Genomic DNA, 18,490 nt, shown 5'->3' with positions numbered 1-18,490 from the left:
GGTTTTTCTTACCTCAGCTGTCATGACCACCTCCCTCTTAACTATCTCTTGAAGTGTATTGATCATGTCTTGAGGTGGTAGGGTTGATATGTATCTTTCTCCTCTCTTTTAAGCCATCCTTAGCCTTATGGCCTCTGATCTCTAATCTCTAATCTATATCTACTACCTTTGTGTAAAATCTAAGAGGGTTATCTCTAGTCAATATATCCTTGGCTATGTCTATACGAAACCTCATTAATAAAGATTTTAGTTTTTCCCTCGTCAGTAATAACCACACTTGTAACATATTGGGCTAGTGCATTTAAACTAGTGGAGAATTCCTTGGTTGTTATCTGTTCTTGCCTTATATTAAGGTACTCTTATGCTCTGACATAGATCACATCTGCCCTCAGGAATTCTCTCTTAAAAGCCTCTTTGAACTCAACCCATGTTATAATATCTATCCAATGAGCATTCTAGAAAGCTCGCCACTATACCTTTGCATCATCTATTATCAAGTACTTAGCATACCAAACTTTTCACAATCCATTATCTCAAACTACTCTATGACCTTCTCAACAGCTTTTAACTAGTATTCAACTGATACCTCGTTTATCTTTATACCATTAAACTCTAGGGGGTTGATGTCTGCCCACTAAATTGTAAATGGGGTGAACTTGTCCCTTGTTACCACTTATAGCCATTGGTCTCCTAACACACTTACCATTGTCTCTTATTAGGGCGATAAATCAAATGTAGATAGATACTACTCAACTAAGGGAGGTGTAAGAACTAGGTGACCTACACTCTCTAAAACCTTATGATTAGCTCAAAAAACCTCTTGTACAATCCTTCGGATAGTGGCCTTATCAATCTAGGGTGGTATAACTACAACTGATATTTGTCCTTGTGCCATTCCTTCATTTTCATCCGGGGCTTAGACCTTATCAACATCAACATTACCTATCAACATCATTGATCTCCTCATTTTGAAAATACACATAATATCTTAAGTAGATGTACCATTATTTAAATACAAGTTATAATACTACTTGCAGCTACTGGTTGACCAAAGTTGTTAGTTAGCGATAGTGATTAACGTCACATAAGGGGTTATCAAAACAATAATGCACTTATAAAAAAACACTTTTAGGTTTCCAAAACCATGCTTTAATACAAAAAATGTAACATGTCTCTCTAGACATATACCACTACACGAAATATGCACCTAAAGATACATGTCTCAATAAAACTTTTATATGCAGAAAACGGTTATTAAATAAGCCTCATTAAATAAAACCTCATACTTCCAAAAGTGCATTTAATATTTAAACAATGAAAAATAACAAAGTCTGAGTAATGTTCATAAAATCCATATGCATGGTAAACCAATACATTGTAATGTGTATAAAAGTCTATACATAAAAATGTGCATAACAAACATAATGAACCTAAGATACATCCTAGTGAAATGATGACCATACCCTTCCTCTTATACCCCTACTAGTTGACCTGCTAGCTCCCTCGCTACTCTATGTCTCTTCTTACAAAACCATACAAACAAAATGCGTGAGTAAAAAACATTTAGTAAGTAAACAATCCAATACCATCTCAGGTTGTATATCTTATAACCATATCATATCATGTGTTATGTATTTATTATTCTCATATCAGTATGGATGTTTATCCAACATCCCTAATGTTTGTCCAAAATTTCATCACACGCAATGCCTAATCCATAATAGTGGTGTCAACCTAGAAGACTAATACAATACGATGTGTATTGGTATCTCAGACACTCAGTGTCAATCATAAAGTGCACTAATCGCATGTGTTGGCCAAACTTAGGGCTATGAATACCATATCATAAGGTAGTGAGATCCCAAGCCTCTATTGTTGTTACACATGCATCCCAGATGCTTTGATGCTTGTCATTGGTGCTAGATCATCTAAAGGTATCTATGTCACATAAACTTACCGCGATGCTTTCATTACCATACTACACACAACTTGGTAGTTCTAAATATGTGATACATCACTTTCAATTTTTGACTCAAAGCCACTCCTATCACATGTCATCATCCACATAGTTGGCAGATGTCTAACTGAATGAGTTTAGGAACATGTATGATGGTGAGACTTTGTCGAGGACATTTGTAAAGAACATTGAATTTATTGTGAGATCTAACTGAGTGTTACGACTCACGTGTTCTTTGATTTTGCAGGTAGGAAAAACAATGAGGTAGGCGTGGAGGCAAGTGGATTAGCACACTGAACTGCGTACTTGGCTATAACTATCTTGATGATTCGTTATTAATTTGTCTTGGACTTATTTGTTTTTTTTATGCACATCGAGATTGTGGAAAATGTTTTCATATTCCTTTTCATAGAGACATCTTTTGACATGTTTCTTGTTAATAATAGTTACATGGAGTTTCATTCATTAATTCGCATTGGTACTATGTTTTGCATCAACTAAAGTTGGGTAACTCGCCATTTTGATAGTTTTACTGCTTGAGGCATATATCCGAAATGAGGTGTTACAATATATCAATAGTAATATTTAAAAATGAAAAGTTTTTAGACATCGTTAATCTAAAAAACAAGCATAACTTAGGTAAATACTATATATATATATATATATTAAGGAAACAAATTATATCATATTTAGACTTTAAACAATATAGTCAATATATTTTCATTTATTTTAGAAATGTTGGCGAATTTTAAATGATTTATTTTTTGGAACGGCGAATTTCTTTTCAATTTATTCTGGCACACGCACGCCCGTCACGGTCTTAGCACTTCCCTCCAAATACATTGTGATTCCCTCCCAAAAATCCGGATTCAAATTTGAAAATGAGAATCGCCGAGATTTCGTCACTGGAGACACGGCAACAATTCAGCCACAACCACCACAACCGCCTCATCTCTCAACTCGACTCTTTGATTAAACAAACCGAAAACCACCACTCTCCTAACAACCTTTCCACTCTCTCCTCCGATCTCAGACAAACCCTAACTCAACTCACTCAACTTGCTCCCTTCCCCAACAACTCACTTAAGCTTCAACTCTGGAAACTCACCTACCGTCTCTGGAACTCCTGTATTGATCTTTCAAATGCTGCCTCCATTTCTCGCTCTTCCGCCGCCACCGAACACATCACCATTCTTCGCCAAGTAGCCGCCGATCTCCTCTCTCTTGCCGCTGACGTCTCCGGCGTTCCTTCTCCTGCTATCAAGATTGCCTCCTTCTACTACAAAACCGGTCTTATCTGGCACAATCTCAAAAAGTTCGATCTCGCTTCGATTTGTTTTGAAAAAGCCACGGAGATCGTATCCAAGCTCGATATTAAGAAGATTTCCGACTTGGGAGAGAAGAAAATGATATTAGATATAAATATCGCAAGGTCTCGCACTGCCTGGGAAGTTCTTGACCGAAATATCGCGATCAATTTACTCAACAGGGCCAAATGTCTTCTCTTCGGCTCGTTTGAGCATTACAAATCGCTTGCAAATCAGTTCTTAATGTTTGGCAAGAGCGTTTTATCACAGCACGACTCCGTTTCATTGAACGAAGCGTTGAAGCTTATGAACGAGGCTTTGGATCTCTGCGAGAAGGGATTGGATGAAGTGAGAACTCTTGAAGAGATATCGGAGCTCAAGGATTTAAAACTCAAAACACTGCGTTTCATCTCGGCGGTTCATTTGCAAAAGGGAGAGTACGAGAGCGTGATCAAGTGCGTGAAGGTCTTAAGAGAGGGTAGTGACGGAGGGGACCGCCACGCGAGTTTGCCGGTTTTGGCAATGAAGGCGTGGCTGGGTTTGGGGCGGTACGGTGAAGCGGAGAAGGAGCTGAGAGGCATGTTGGTAATTAAGGAGGTTCCGGAGAGTATTTGGGTGTCGGCGGTGGAGGCTTACTTCCAGGCGGCGGGAACGGCGGGTGCTGAGACTGCTAAAGGCGTGTTTCTGGGACTGTTGGGAAGGTGCCACGTTAGTGCCAAAGCTGCAGTCAGAGTGGCCCACAGGGTTGTTGGAGATGATGGGGATGGTGTTAGCGAAGGCGCGGCCAAAGTGAGGGCTAAGGTGGTCTCGGAGTTGGTATCTGATGAGAGAGTACTGGCCCTTTTTGCCGGTGATGGTGCGGCCAAGGACAAGACCGCCATGCATGCCGTTTTGTGGAATTGGTAATTTGATATTTTAAACAAGGGATTACACACTCTACGGACAATATAATCCACATTAATTTTATTTAATGTTTTATTTGATAATCTTGTTTTATTTATAGGATCTTAAGAAAATTATATAATCTATGAACCTACTGTTAGATTGGATATAAATTTCAACTATGAAAACTTTGTACATTTAAGTATGACCTTATGCAACTTCAGGATTAAAACGTTGGTTGCACAATGAAAAAATGCAATAAGAAGGTTGCAACAGACTTGTAAATATTACAATATTTTCGTAAATACACAGTAATCCTATCTTTGTCCTCAAGTTTGATATGTTCTTCATTTTTATTTTTTTAAATTTAATTTTCTTTTATAGTGCCGCAAATCATTTTCGAGTGAAAGACTATGAAACGAGTGCAGAGATGTTTGAGAAATCCATGCTATATCTTCCATATGACATAGAAAATAGAAATCTCCGGGCCAAGAGCTTCAGAGTATTGTGTCTCTGTTACCTTGGTCTTTCCAAGCTTGATCGAGCTCAAGAATACATTATGGAGGCAGAAAAGGTGTTTTGTTTAATTGTTATCTAGAGGCCAGATTTTGTTTGTGTATATGATAATTTACATCTTTAATTAGCTATGAATTAAGTCATTCAACTACTAAACTCTTCGTTGTGCAGCTTGAACCCAACATAGGCTCTGCTTTCCTTAAGGTGCTTTCGCTCTCTCAAAAATACTTATACGCACACTTGGGATAATTTGGTGCTAAACTCAGATAACATCAACACAATATCAAGTTTCTCTAACTTCATTTTTCTAATGGTTACAAACTTCCCTGATGTTTCTTCTGTTTTGATTAGTTCAAAGTCTATCTGCAAAAGAAGGACCATAAGAGTGCTGTTAATCAAATTCTGGCAATGACCATCTGCTTCGACTTCACTCCAGACTTCCTTTCCCTTTCAGCCCATGAAGCTGTTGCTTGCCGTGCTCTTCCAGTTGCTGTTGCTGCTCTATCAAATCTCCTAAACTTGTACACGTCAGGATCATCCATGCCAACAACAGAAGTTGTAGTGTTACGTACCCTAGTCACAATCCTGACTCAAGAACCAGGCAACGAGTCAGAAATCCTCAAATACATAAAACGAGCTCATACACGGGCATCTGAGCTTGGGACCCACTGTTTTTTTGGCAAAGAGGAGACTGGAAGACGAGAACAGAATTGGTTTGCAGTGATGTCTTGGAATTTCGGGACAAAGTGTGGGAAGGAAAAGAAGTATGAATTATGTGTTGAATTTTTTAGATTCGCTTCAGAATTATTTGGCATTTCGGTTGACGAACAAGTGGAAGAAAATAGTGTCATGGTTTGCAAATCCTTAGTACTGTCTGTTTCTGCTATGATAGCTTCAGAGAATCAAATGAAGACTACATTGCTGGACGCTGAAGTGAAACACGCTGTTGAACTGCTGGAAAAAGCAGAGAAGGTACTGTATGCTTGTAAATAAACCAAGTCTTGCCATTTTTGTTCGAAATTGTCGAATCCTATACCTCATGCTTTACAATTTCTTTTGTTGAAACTCTATTCACTCCCATATATGCTTTGGTTCTTGGTTGCAGATATTGATTTCATTGTCACCTGGGTCTATGGAGTCCGAACTCTTCTTCATGTATACAATCACCGCCTATGATATACAAGGGAGGCTCAACAATCCAGAATTTCAACAACGCCTTGTAAAGAACTTTGCCAGCTCAAAGGCTTGCAATCCCAATAGCCTCCTCCAGATTGGTCTCGCTGCATCACAGGGTCCAAGATCCAATCCTCAAGTAGCCACCTTTGCTCTTAACCAGAGCCTCTTAATTCTCCTTTCTTCACCCTCACCCGACTACCATAAAGTGGCACTAACTGTTCGCAAACTAATTGCAGTAGCCAGCATTCACAGAGGGGAAACAGATGATGATGCAGTGCACAGTATGTACAAGCAAGCGTATCGAATAATGGTAGGGTTGAAGGAAGGTGAGTATCCCTCTGAAGAAGCAAAATGGCTTGCCATGACTGCTTGGAATCGAGCGGCAGTGCCAGTGAGACTGGGTCAGATTGAGCTTGCAAGCAAGTGGATGAGTACCGGAGTGGGAATTGCTGGGAAAGTTGTTGGAATGGAGACTTATAAGGCATGCATGGAGGATTTCATTTCTAGTTTTGAAAATAAATGGCGCGAGCACAAAACCCATAGTAGTGAAAGTAGGCCTTAGATGGTCTAATGATCCATAATTTGTGAATCTTACCGAAATCGTCAGTGGTACATCTATTTTGTAAATTGTATACAAGCTTTACATACACTTTTGATACCGAACCCAAAAGAGACATTAAGGTTTAAGAGGATTATATATCCATGAAAAATCTTACATATTAGACGTTCCATATTTTAAGGTCAAAATTTTTTAATTCTGTTATTTATGAAGCTAGCTCTGGTTCAAGCTATATAATAGGGTCGACGAGCAATACATTAGCGGTGGACAAATTCAAAGAAATTAGAGTGTGTTTGTGATTTGTTACATAAAGGTTATACCTAGGCAAATGGAGGCTTGACTCGCTCTTTTAGAGGGGTCAGACCTTTTTGGAGATAGATATAGGCTGGAACCTTGTCTCCATATGCAAGGCCCGAATTGATCCTTGGCCCAAATTTGAAACAACCTAATCCCAACTCAATAGAAACTCCATTAGACAATTGCCAGATCAACAAGAAGATCACTCTGGATTACACATCAATTAATGAAAACACCTCAACTAGGGTTAGATTCGAACCTAGTTCGTTTGAGCTCAAACAAGCCCGAAACGAACTACCCTCCAACGAGCTCAAGCTTGCAATTTCAACATTTTTGAGCTTGAGTTTTGAAGTGTTTAGCTTGTTAAGCTCGCACGCTAAAAATTTTAATGCAAAACGACGTCGTTTTGACCGATATATATTAAAACGATATTGTTTTACTAACGAACTAGTTAAAAGATCAAGCTTGAGCTTGAAATTAGCTGAGCTCAAGCTTATTTGAAGCGAACTCGAGCTCGAGCTCAATTACATGTAAATTGAGCCGAGCTCGAGTTTAATTCAGCTCGAATCCAACCTTGTTAGCACAAAACACTTCCACGTCACCACGGAAAAAAACGCAACATAGGCGCCAAAGAACAAAGCAAATAAAGCAAAAGTCCAAGAGAAGACTCAATACGAGGAACAAATAGAAAGACTTGCAAAACAATGAAAAAGCAAGAAAAGTACGTTGCAACAAGAGTAAGACAAGACAACAAGCTGATGTGTATTTCTTATGCAAGAAAAGTTTTAATTCAAGGTGAGTTAAGTAATAAAATCTTTTAACAAGCAAAGGTCAAGTTCAACTGACACAAGGAGAAGTGCACAAATAGCAAACAACAAAAATGACTAAGAACAACCCAAGGCTTAAAGGAATCTCCATCGGCCAAGGAATTCCACCACTTAAGTTCAGTCAAAAAAGAAAGGATAAGGAGAAAAGAATAATTGATCAAAACTCACTCATAACTTAAAGGTGAACCACTGACTAAGGGCAAATCCACCACCAATATTTGATTAAGGGAAAAAGGATAAAGGAAACTAGTTGCTCAATGAATAAGCATCTAATTTTCATTAAATAAATCTCTCCCTTACATGGAGATTGTTAAGTCTTTATATCAGTCACAAAATATATTAAACTAATACAACTTAGAGTTCAAACTAAATATTAATCTAATACAACTTTTGCATTCAAAATAAAGCTAAACATTAGTTCATAGGAAATTCCTAAAGAGGTAAGGGATAAAGAGCCACCTATGGATGCCATCCTTGCTCGTGCCAAATGGGGTAACCTTGAGCCACCCACTTGCTCCCCTTGTCTCCTCCATTAAAGTTTCATTTGACTCTTCCATGTGCTTTCCCAAGGTGAACTAATCCAATACTAACAAGATTTAACATAACAAAATACATTATTAGACTAAAACATGCTTAAACTAATACATAATTAAACACATAAGTAACTTCATTGGGCTAAGTTGCTAGGCTTGGTCCCAAGTGATTATATTGCACCTAATGGAGTGATTTGGACCCAATGACAAGTGTAGGTTGGTATAAGGATGGAACATGGGTTTGGATATTTGTTAAACACTTTTGCAATAACTAATATGAACCTAGAGGGGAGTGAATAGGTTCTTAACAAAAAATTAAATGATACACTTTAATAAATTCCAGAGCAAACTTTACAAAACACATAATAGCAACAACAACAATAATTTAACAAACATATTATGACTTTACAGAAGCACAACAATAATAAATTTTACAGTATAAATAAATAAGAATAGTAGCAATAAATAATAATATCAACAACAACAATAATAACAATAAATAACAATAACAATAGACAAAATTTAAAGAGTTTGAGTTATAGAAATGCACAATTAGAATGTTTTAGAGCTTTCTCCTACAAGCGTCCTATGTCCACTACTCTAAGCAAACAGCCTTGGAGTTCCACTATCTCTTGAAAACTTGTCTACATATAGTATATTCGAGATTGCGCCTATAATGTTTAATTTCAAAGAGATGAAAGTATTAATACCTCTATAAGACTGTGAATACAAGTTGAGTGCACAGAATTCTCAATGAATAAAAATGGGAAAATCTGAGTAATTTTATTTTCTCTTTTGCTTTGTAGAATTTCCAACCTTTTGCTCTTCAATTCAAAACCAATTAATAAAGCTAGTTGCATTTCGTTAGATTGAGTTACTGTCAAGAATCAACAGAAAAATTCAACAAAGAAAATGGACCTCGATTAAAGTTGCAACAAATAGGTTTAAATATACTCAGCACGGGTGGTAGATTCATGTCACGGGTGGCTTGCTTTATTTTAATGCTTAGATTTGTGAATGGGTATATTCTAGCTTGCGCATGGTTGAAGTATGGGTTTGAAAAACTACACCACTAGAAAGATTTTATATGTGTCATAATTTAATTGAATTATGTATCACAACTAAGAAGTTTTCAGAAACTACACTAGAGAGACGAATTTACACATGTCACATTTGGATTGGATTTTATGTCACAATTGGGACAATTAGTCTTTGGACACTTGATAGTGACACATATTACTTAGACACGTGGCAGTGACACATTGGACATAGCTTGGAGATGACACATGGCAGTAATCCATGAAGAAAGAGTGTCATGGCTAGGACATTTTTCAAGTGTCCCAGCTAAGACATTTACTGCAACTGGATAAGTGTCGACAAGTAATAGACTGGCAACTTCCTTAGACATGTGGAGGCAAGGCATTGCTTGGAGATGACACATGGCAGTGATTTGTGAAGAGAGATGTCATGGTTGGGACATTTTTCAAGTGTCCCAGTTGGGACAATTTTAGCACATGTGACTTGAACACATGGTGGCAATGGATTGGCACTTCCTTAGACATGTGGTAGCAAGGCATTGGACACTTCACATGTGGCATGAAACTCACAACTGGAACTTTTCTCTTTTCAAGTAATTTTTATTTTTAGAAGACTGAACGGTTAACGCACATTTTTGTCACAGGAGAGGTAAGCTAAAATATTTCCTTGCTTAAGATTTATCTGCAAATTTCACACTTTGATCATCTTGTAATGCATTCATGCATTCTTTGGGTATGTTAATATATTAAAATTATATTTTTGTTATCATCAAAACATTAAGATTCAACAATCTCTCCCTTTTTGATTGATGACAAAAATATAGTTTAGAAAAAAAATATAATACAAAATGAGAAAATTTAAATATGAATCACACTTGCTCCCTCTTACTTTTAGCTTTAAAATGATAGACAATATTTCTTTTACTAATTTCTCCCTCTTTTTGTTAGCAATCAAACACCAGCATCAAATAATGTTACACAAAATTAATATGGAATGACAATCAAGCAAAGAATTTTGCATTCAATATTAGTATATATTAAACGAGAGTTAGCATCAAAATATAGCAAAAATAAAATAAAAAACCAAGATTATGAAGTGTAAAATACGAAATGCACGATCACGGATGACGATGTATCCAATCACAAACTTTTTATCGAAAGCTCTCATGATCCTCTCTTAAGTGTTGTTGTTCAAGCATGATGTCATCTTGCCTTTCATGAATTCCATCCAGAAAAGGATGTAAAGCCTAAAACCCTTCACTCATGAAACTTATCATGTTAGCATATTGAATTTGGAATGGTTTTATCATTTCTTCACCTTACATTATGGCTCATTTTTCAGTCTAAGAGCTTGATCTTAGAATATTACAAGGTAATAAATGAACTTCATACTCAGGAGCAATTTGTTCTTCTTCACTGTCAATAATTCTTTAATGCTTTGGACGGTATGCTCTGAATACATAGTTTCTTCGATCAGCTCGTTTAATCAATTCCATCTTTATTAAGGATTACGCTGAAATAAGGTATGGATCGCTGAATTTTATGAGGTAATTTAGATCTTTTGCTATTAGGTTTAATCCAAGTTTTATTGCAATAAAGGATACAATCATACCAAACTGAATTGCATGATCATCAGTTTTAATCAGGTACAATCGATGGATAAACTAGCAAACAGTATCAACTTAAATTCCATGCTGAGCAGCAAACATCAATTTTAAGTCATGAATCGAAATAGATCCACTCGAGTCTATTCAGGCATTTAGAGTATAGGTAATTAACTTATGAAGTACCTTATAAACTACATTATCCAACTTTTTGGACTTAGATCATAAACTTCTTAACCTCTTAACTCATTCCAAGCTACAGAGTGATTAAAGTTGTCTAGAGCACCCATTATTCCATCACAGTGACATTCTAGCCATTTAGCAAGCATTTCTAGAGTAACAGTAAAATCATTTCCATGCAATCTGAATTTTATAGTGTAATATACAATGTAATGTTCAACATCCATTCTTACTTTTAGAGAACTGTAAAACTCATAAACCAGATTCTTATAAATATCAAGTCTCATGAAAAAATAGATTCTCCAATTTCATCCAATTTACTATCTATATAAATTGATTAGCAACAACAGTTTCCTCTAAAATTGGCAAGAACACATTCTTTCCCACAAAAACTTTTCTATTTCTAATTTCAGTCAAGTAAACCCTCTGTTCATTATTTCCAATAAGGATATTGTAATATGATCGAGAATTACTTGAATCCTTGGACCTAGGTTGTCTAGTTCTTAGAGCCATGAAGATGAATCACAATATTAAGGATTTGAATTTACCAAAGACACAAATTTGTAAGAATCAATATGAATCCACGAGCAAATTTTGAAAACTTATCAACATGAATCTTCCGTGAAGAAATGCAATATGATGTGAGTATGCTATGAGTGTTGTCCTTGTGAGAATTTTGAGAGAAAAAAATGGAGAAAAGTGAGGCAAAGAAAAACAATCCAAATAAAGCAATTGATAGTTCTAAGTGAGTGTGGATATTTGAAATCACTTCATCTCTTGCAATCAAGGAAAGCATACTGGAATTATGAATCATAAGCACATTTTTCTTGTCACAAAGACGTTCGATGTTTTAAGATGTACCTTTTAACACAATGTGTTGAAAATATTTGAAGCCAATAAGTTAGTATAAGTTGTTAATCCAAATCTCCCCGACTAAGAAAAAAAAAGTAGGAAAGGTTTTGCTTGAGAAGTATCAATACATATTTTAACACATTGAATTTTTGTCAAAGAATAAGGAATATGCAACAATTTTTATAATAATATTTTATATACAAATGATGAGTATTAATGGACACAAATAAAATGATGTATCTATTGATGTGATTAGTTGATTTTGAATTAGAAATAAAATAAACAATTATATTACTTAATCACATAATAATACATATATTTGTTTGTATGTATTAGTACTGACCATTCATACATATAGTATTACTTCGATTTTTATTATTATCACTTATTATATAAACCTTGCATTGATTGAAAAATACTTTGACAAAATTTTTGATGCAACATCTTAAATTTTTGTTCAAATTGAAGGGTTGGGATATGATTTTGATGATAGCCTTGAGAGTTGTGGAAATTTTATTTATGAAGAGTCCAACACGATAATTGGGGCGGGTAAAGCCTGAAATTTAGGTACAGTCTGAAAGGGCTCGACCTGACACTATAGCATGCTAGGCCCAGCCTATAAGCCTTCTAGGTTGGGTTGTGGGCTTTAATATTAGGCCATGGGGCGGGCTAGCTCGACACTGTTAAAAAATTAAAAAAAATAAAATGCTAGGAGCCTTCAATGTTTTTTTATTTTTTTTATATAAACCAATCCAAAACTTCTTTATTTCAAATTTTATTTACAAATCTCTCAATCTTAATTCTTTCATTGTATTCTCAATCTCATTTTCTCTCATTAGATCTCTTTCAAAAACTGTTTGAATTCTCAAATAATAATTCTTTATGCTTATAATTTCCTTTTCATTTCAATTTTATCGTTACAAAATGTTACAAATGGATCCAATATCAAATGAATTAAAAAATTTAAACATTAAAGACGAGTAGATAAATGGTATGATATACATATTTTATTTATGTTTGTAATTATACAGTATGTAAATTAATTTATTTGTACTATGTTATAAACTTATAATATTTTTCATCACGTAAATATGAAATTTTTCTGTCACAAGTGAGAAATTATAAATAAAATGTTTAGAGTATTGTCTTCGGTTTAATAATTAAAAAATAATTAGCATTTAAAATTTTCAATTATTATTTTTTTTAAATTTTAAATGGGTTAGTCTAATAAAGGTCCGGCTCAACCCATGGACATGTGAAGAGTTCATTATATGTACACCCTTCTTTCATGGTTTGTTTTTCAAAATATGCTTGCATATACCTTTGTGTGTGTCAATAAAATTGATATCAAGGAAATAGTCAAAATATCAACAATTAAACTCAATTTTCAAAGTTTGATTTCAAGAGAAAATCACGATTCATGAATGCCCATCCTCCATTATGAAAATTGCTGATATTTATGTAAACAAGTAAAATTTGCTATATTTACAAGAACTAGAAATGCCTTCATGGGTTTTTCAGATCAAAAAGTTGTGGATCTTCCCCATATTAACAATTTCTTGAATGCTAGGATTTTTTTTTTCTTTTAGGTGATTCACAATCCAAACATTAAAGCTTTGCTATCCTACTTGTGTGTACACGTGCATGCCCAAATCTGATTATGCATACGCTAACTTCATGCTTTGGCAAGCTTAGTTGATATTTAAAATCATAAAAATCTTAGAGATTGAATGCATATTGACATATCTCAAGAAGGTCTAATGCTTATAGTCCTATTTGTAATTTACAAGCTTCCAAAGAATGCATTAAAGTTAGGTTTTGATATTTTGCCTTATTTCTTAACACAATTAATTATCTCAAAAGAGAAAAATATTTTTTCATAAAACAATAAAATTTTTTGCACATTTTTTTAAATACATAAATCAAGATACACATAATGTATTATCATGTGATTCAGTGATTTTGAATTAAAGATAAAGTAACATCTAATAACATAATAATACATTATATGTATTTAAAAAATGTATACACATAACATTATTCTCTATAATATAAATGGACTTTGGTATACGAGTTGTATATACTAAATATTATTAAAAAAAATACATAATTTTATGTGATACTATGTTCAAAGAAACTCTTGTGTATAAAGTAACATTGATTTTATTTAAATTTTATGCAATACTATTCATGTTATATTATGATGCCTTTTTTCTTGTAATATTCATATATTCTATTAATCTAGTGCATTATGTGGATGTAATAGGGTATGAAAAGTTTCATTATATTTATAGTTTTAATTTTCTACAAATGAAATACATAGCGCACATATTAGAACAATCCTTTGAATTACTCCTATAAGAACATGTTCAACTTTGACAACATATACATCAATAGTTTTTGTATCAAATCTTATTGGATTTTTGTAATTCTTGAACTAATAGATTCCTTTGTTAAGCTACTATCACAAGTAACAAAAGAAAATGGAATTGGTTTTGAGAATTCTTCTGAAATTCATTAAAACCTCAACAACATCAAAGAAAACTATAGTTTTGACCATTGCAGCTTCAAAATCAAACATCTTTTAAATTAAAAATCTCCAGCACACGTGCAAATATTCACTAGAAAGCTCATAAAAAAATCTTTCTAACGAAAAAAATTTCATAAAAATCGAAAAAGTTTAGCTCCGTTTATGCCCAGATAAATCAAGGCTAAAAGCACACCTCAACTAACCAAAACACCATTAACTCTCTTCCCCCAAATCTGTTTCATTTCTATTCCACATTTTACAACCGTGGATAGCGCCTTATCCAAGGGTCCACATTTAAACTTGACAAAGGCAGCTATCCGTGTCGCAACCCTTTTGACCAATCAGCATTCAGCTTTTGGATACCGTCTTTCTTACACCGGACTATTTAATTCCCCTTGGTTTCGTCACTTGCATCTACACAACCAACAAATTAAAATTACCGATTCACCGCGACCATCCTTCTTTAGATCCAATCTTCAAGTCTCTCCAATTGCATTGCAAATGGCCACCGAAGATCCCATTGTTGCAATTGAACCTGCCTCCGGGCCGGTCCCTGAGCCGGCCGACGTTAAACCAGCGGACGAGAAACCGGCTACCAAAGCCTCCAAAGCCAAGGCTGCCAAAGAAGCCAAGGCTAAGAAGCCAGCTGCTCCTAGGAAGCCTAGAAGCCCTCCCTCTCATCCTCCATATGAAGAAGTATTAATTCTTCGTTATAGTTGTGATGTCTGTATAATTGAATTTTGATTTCAGATCTGACGTGGCTTTTTGTTATTGTTTGGTTACAGATGATCAAAGAAGCGATTGTGACCTTGAAAGAAAAGACTGGTTCGAGTCAGTATGCGATTACTAAGTTCATTGAGGAGAAGCAGAAGAATTTGCCGTCTAACTTTAAGAAGCTTTTGCTTTTTCATTTGAAGAAGCTTGTGGCTTCTGGAAAGCTCGTGAAGGTAAAAGGCTCGTTCAAGTTGCCATCGGCCAGGGCCGTGGCTCGTAAGCCGGCTCCAGCGAAGAGGAAGCCAGCTGCTGCTGCTAAAACCAAGGCTAAAACTCCCGCTGCGAAGCCTAAAGAAACCAAAACTACAAAGGCGGCGGTTAAAGCTCCAGCTAGGCCTAAGCCGGCTGCTAAACCAAAAGCAAAGCCGGCTTCTAAGCCTAAGACGGTTACTGCCAAGCCGAAGGTGGCTCCGGCTAAAGCTAAGGCTGCAGCTAAGCCGAAGGCTGCACCAAAGCAGAAGGCTGCTGCATATCCTGCCAAGGCTTCGAGAACGTCAACGAGGACTTCTCCAGGGAAAACGGTGGCGTTAGCTCCCAAGCCGACTCCTAAAAAAGCTTCAGCTCCTAAGCCGGCTCCGAAAAAAGCTTCGGCTCAGAAGAAGGCGCCAGCTAAGAGTGTTAAGCCGAAGAGCGTTAAGTCACCGGCCAAGACGAAGACGAAGGCGAAGGCGAAGGCGACGAAGGGTTCTGCAAGGAGGGGCAAAAAGTGAGGAGAGAGAATGGAGTAGTGTTGTAGGGATAGTTTTGTAAATTGGTGTTATAGATGTGGGTCCATGTAATACCCATGAAAATATGACATCGGATTTTAGTCTCGTTTGTTTTTTCTGATATGATTTTTATATTTTTATTTTGTTTAGGATTCAAAACAGTTTTTAGATGTAATTATCAGTTGAATGATTATGAGATGAGCTAGGGTTTATGTAATGGTTTACATAGTGTATATTTTATTTCTCTTTTCACGTGGAAGGGTTATGTTTTTAATTTGTGGTATATATGAGTGGTTGCGAAGTTGAAGAATTTTATGCAACCTTGTTTTTGCTGTTTCAATCTATTTTCAAGCTTATTTACTACTTAAATTAGTTTCAAATTTCAACACAATGTGCCACCGATATTGATTTGCCAATTTGTGTCTTTTAGTTGAGACGACGAAAAGGAGCAATAAAAATCAAGTACATTGCATGCACTCGCTTCTATCTACGGCATTCTTTCCCATTATTTAATAAACTATATTTTATTCAAGCAATTAATTTTTCCATGGAAGCTGATCAAGCAAACGAGGAAACACTGAAAAGAACAGAGGATGCTTTGGATGCAAAAATATGGTGAGTACATTGTATTCTTAGACATCTTTAATGGCTGATTTCTATGGAATCTTGTACTTTTAAAGGTTATTTCTATGGTAGAATGTAGCTGTATGAGATATGGAATTCCACGGAACTGCGTTTAGATGAAATGTAATCTTGTTTAAATTGGGAAGCTCATGGCTTTGGAGCATTTTTTCCCGTACAAGGTTTATAATCCTTTCCTTTCTTCATATATAAGATATTGACCTAGCTCTTTTAATTTGTCAGGCAGGGAAGTGTCGATAGTAGATGAGTTACCCCAAAAGGAAAAAATAAGTAAAAAAGGTCAACGGATTATTTTTCATTCAAACTATTCTCTTTTCTCATGTTTTTATCTTTTTAACTTAAAAAATCTTATTTATATATTCATAAAGTTAATGAAATTTTAACCTCTTAAAATTTTATTTATTTTCCTTCCTTGAATCTTGAAAACTACTCATTTTTCTCGTAGGTCAAGTTTTAAAAAATGACATTTCTCCATTTATGGTTTAGTTTTCAAACTCTGACGTTGTCTCGGGCAATCACTTAACCGATAATCCTAAACCTAGCAAGAGACGATGCTAGGTTGGAAAAGATGAAACATTGTCTCTTCGATAAAGACAAAAGATCTCATCTTTTATCTTTGTTAGAAAAGACGAACAATTTTATCTTCTCGATGAAGCTATGAGTTCTTTCTAATATCAATTGACACTGTCTAAGCTTTCAAAAGAGAGAAAATTGGTCACCAGAGGGAGAGAAGACATCAAGAGATTTGTTGCCGGTGATAGCATTAGATTTGAGGTCGGAGATCTAGAAACTAAACCGTAGGGGGGAAATGTCATTTTTAAAAACTTGGGTTAGAAGAAAATTTTTAGTTTTTAAGGTTTAGGAGGGAAAAAAAGATTAAATTTTAGTTTATTTTTAAAATTATAGATAAAATAATGTTTTTACTCCTAAAACCCTTAATTTTAATCACCTATGGGTGGGTATTTGATATTTCCAAAGATAAAGTGTGGGAATTTGGGAAAACAAGTTAATTTGGTGGGAATAAGTCCTTTGGCCGATAAATAAATCAAGAAGAAAAAATTAGTGGATGAGTAGATCTGAAATATAATAACTTATCATTTCTCCATAGGCGGTGTTGGATTGAGATTAACGGAATGATACGGCAAAACTCCCAATTTGCTTTTGCCAGTTGGTATCTAAGGTTTCCTTTGTCGAGGTGGTCATGCATTTGTGAATCACCAAGGGGATATGTCAAATATTTTATTAGAAGCATGAATTTACTTGGCATGTGGATCCCAGAAGGTATGAAATTCTGATACATTTATTTTGATTAAAAGCTTTAGGCCAAAAGACTTATTCCCAACCAAGGAATAGTAAAAACCCAAACTCCCACATTCCAACCAATGATTTTAAATTGAACCGAATCGGCCGGTTTAATTGATTGAATCGAGAATTAGCTCCAAGTCTAGTCCGATTAATATGAAAAAACGGTTTATTCATTGACTTAGTTAAATCCGATCAAAACTAGGTTTAACCGGATGAACCAATCAAAACTAGACTTGATTAGATTTGATCAAAATTTAGAGTATTTTTGAAATTTTAATTATCTTTGAATAATTTGATTATTTTTTATGAGATTGGATGAATTTCTAAAAGTTTTTAAAGAAAAATAAGTTCAAAAATAAAACAAAAAAAAGGTATCTCATATTCATAGAAATGTCTTCTATAAGTAATAATTTGCAGAATTATGTTTTTTTTTTCTATATTATAAGATTGAAACTTTTTAAATTTTAATTGTTTCATTGAAATCAAATGAATAATTATTACTCTTTAAAACAGATATATTCTAATCTCCAATGGTGTGGGTATCCTGATTGCTTTTATTTTTTATAAATTTTTAAGTAAAATCTATTCGTTATAATTTGATAATAAGTCAAACTGGTCAAACTATGAACCAGTGAGACAACTGATTTGATCACCTATCCGGTTTTAAAATTATTGTTTCCAACTTTAGAAAATAAAAACACTCACCTATAAATAAATTTCTCCTAAAAATCTCAGTTATGGTTAAAGATAAAACCATCATTTATTAAAAAATTAAAGTCTCATCACATTTTCCTCCTTATATTAA

General features: G+C 34.9%; 2 protein-coding genes across 3 annotated transcripts; both read left to right on the top strand.

Annotated features, from left to right (window-relative positions):
- The first annotated feature begins 2,805 nt into the window (after window positions 1-2,805).
- Window positions 2,806-6,577, top strand: LOC123223015 (TPR repeat-containing protein ZIP4). 2 transcript variants are annotated; one of them, XM_044646065.1, is made up of 6 exons: window positions 2,806-4,166; window positions 4,531-4,720; window positions 4,834-4,866; window positions 5,014-5,634; window positions 5,768-5,974; window positions 6,075-6,186. In XM_044646065.1, exons 1-6 carry the CDS (start codon window positions 2,839-2,841, stop codon window positions 6,075-6,077), a joined length of 2,382 nt encoding a protein of 793 aa, XP_044502000.1. In that variant the 5' UTR covers window positions 2,806-2,838; the 3' UTR covers window positions 6,078-6,186. The 2 variants fall into 2 exon arrangements, with proteins under 2 accessions (XP_044502000.1, XP_044501999.1); XM_044646064.1 differs by having other exon boundaries at window positions 5,768-6,577.
- An 8,082-nt stretch (window positions 6,578-14,659) lies between these two features.
- On the top strand, window positions 14,660-16,078 carry LOC123224494 (histone H1-like). The gene is made up of 2 exons (XM_044648175.1): window positions 14,660-14,953; window positions 15,043-16,078. The coding sequence occupies exons 1-2, from the start codon at window positions 14,759-14,761 to the stop codon at window positions 15,739-15,741; spliced, it is 894 nt and encodes a 297-aa protein (XP_044504110.1). The 5' UTR covers window positions 14,660-14,758; the 3' UTR covers window positions 15,742-16,078.
- The last annotated feature ends 2,412 nt before the right edge of the window (window positions 16,079-18,490 follow it).

The sequence above is a fragment of the Mangifera indica genome, chromosome 8, assembly GCF_011075055.1.
Source record: "Mangifera indica cultivar Alphonso chromosome 8, CATAS_Mindica_2.1, whole genome shotgun sequence".
Taxonomy (NCBI): Eukaryota; Viridiplantae; Streptophyta; class Magnoliopsida; order Sapindales; family Anacardiaceae; genus Mangifera; species Mangifera indica.
This window is presented reverse-complemented; position numbering and strand designations above follow the sequence as displayed.

What these genes read in the sequence shown, in the direction of transcription:
- LOC123224494 (XM_044648175.1), top strand. Translation starts at nt 14,759, where the DNA reads ATGGCCACCGAAGATCCCATTGTTGCAATTGAACCTGCCTCCGGGCCG. An exon ending in CTCATCCTCCATATGAAGAA is followed by an intron (nt 14,954 to 15,042) that starts GTATTAATTCTT and finishes GTTTGGTTACAG; the next exon opens with ATGATCAAAGAAGCGATTGT.
- LOC123223015 (XM_044646064.1), top strand. Translation starts at nt 2,839, where the DNA reads ATGAGAATCGCCGAGATTTCGTCACTGGAGACACGGCAACAATTCAGC. An exon ending in ACATTATGGAGGCAGAAAAG is followed by an intron (nt 4,721 to 4,833) that starts GTGTTTTGTTTA and finishes TTCGTTGTGCAG; the next exon opens with CTTGAACCCAACATAGGCTC. An exon ending in TGCTGGAAAAAGCAGAGAAG is followed by an intron (nt 5,635 to 5,767) that starts GTACTGTATGCT and finishes TCTTGGTTGCAG; the next exon opens with ATATTGATTTCATTGTCACC.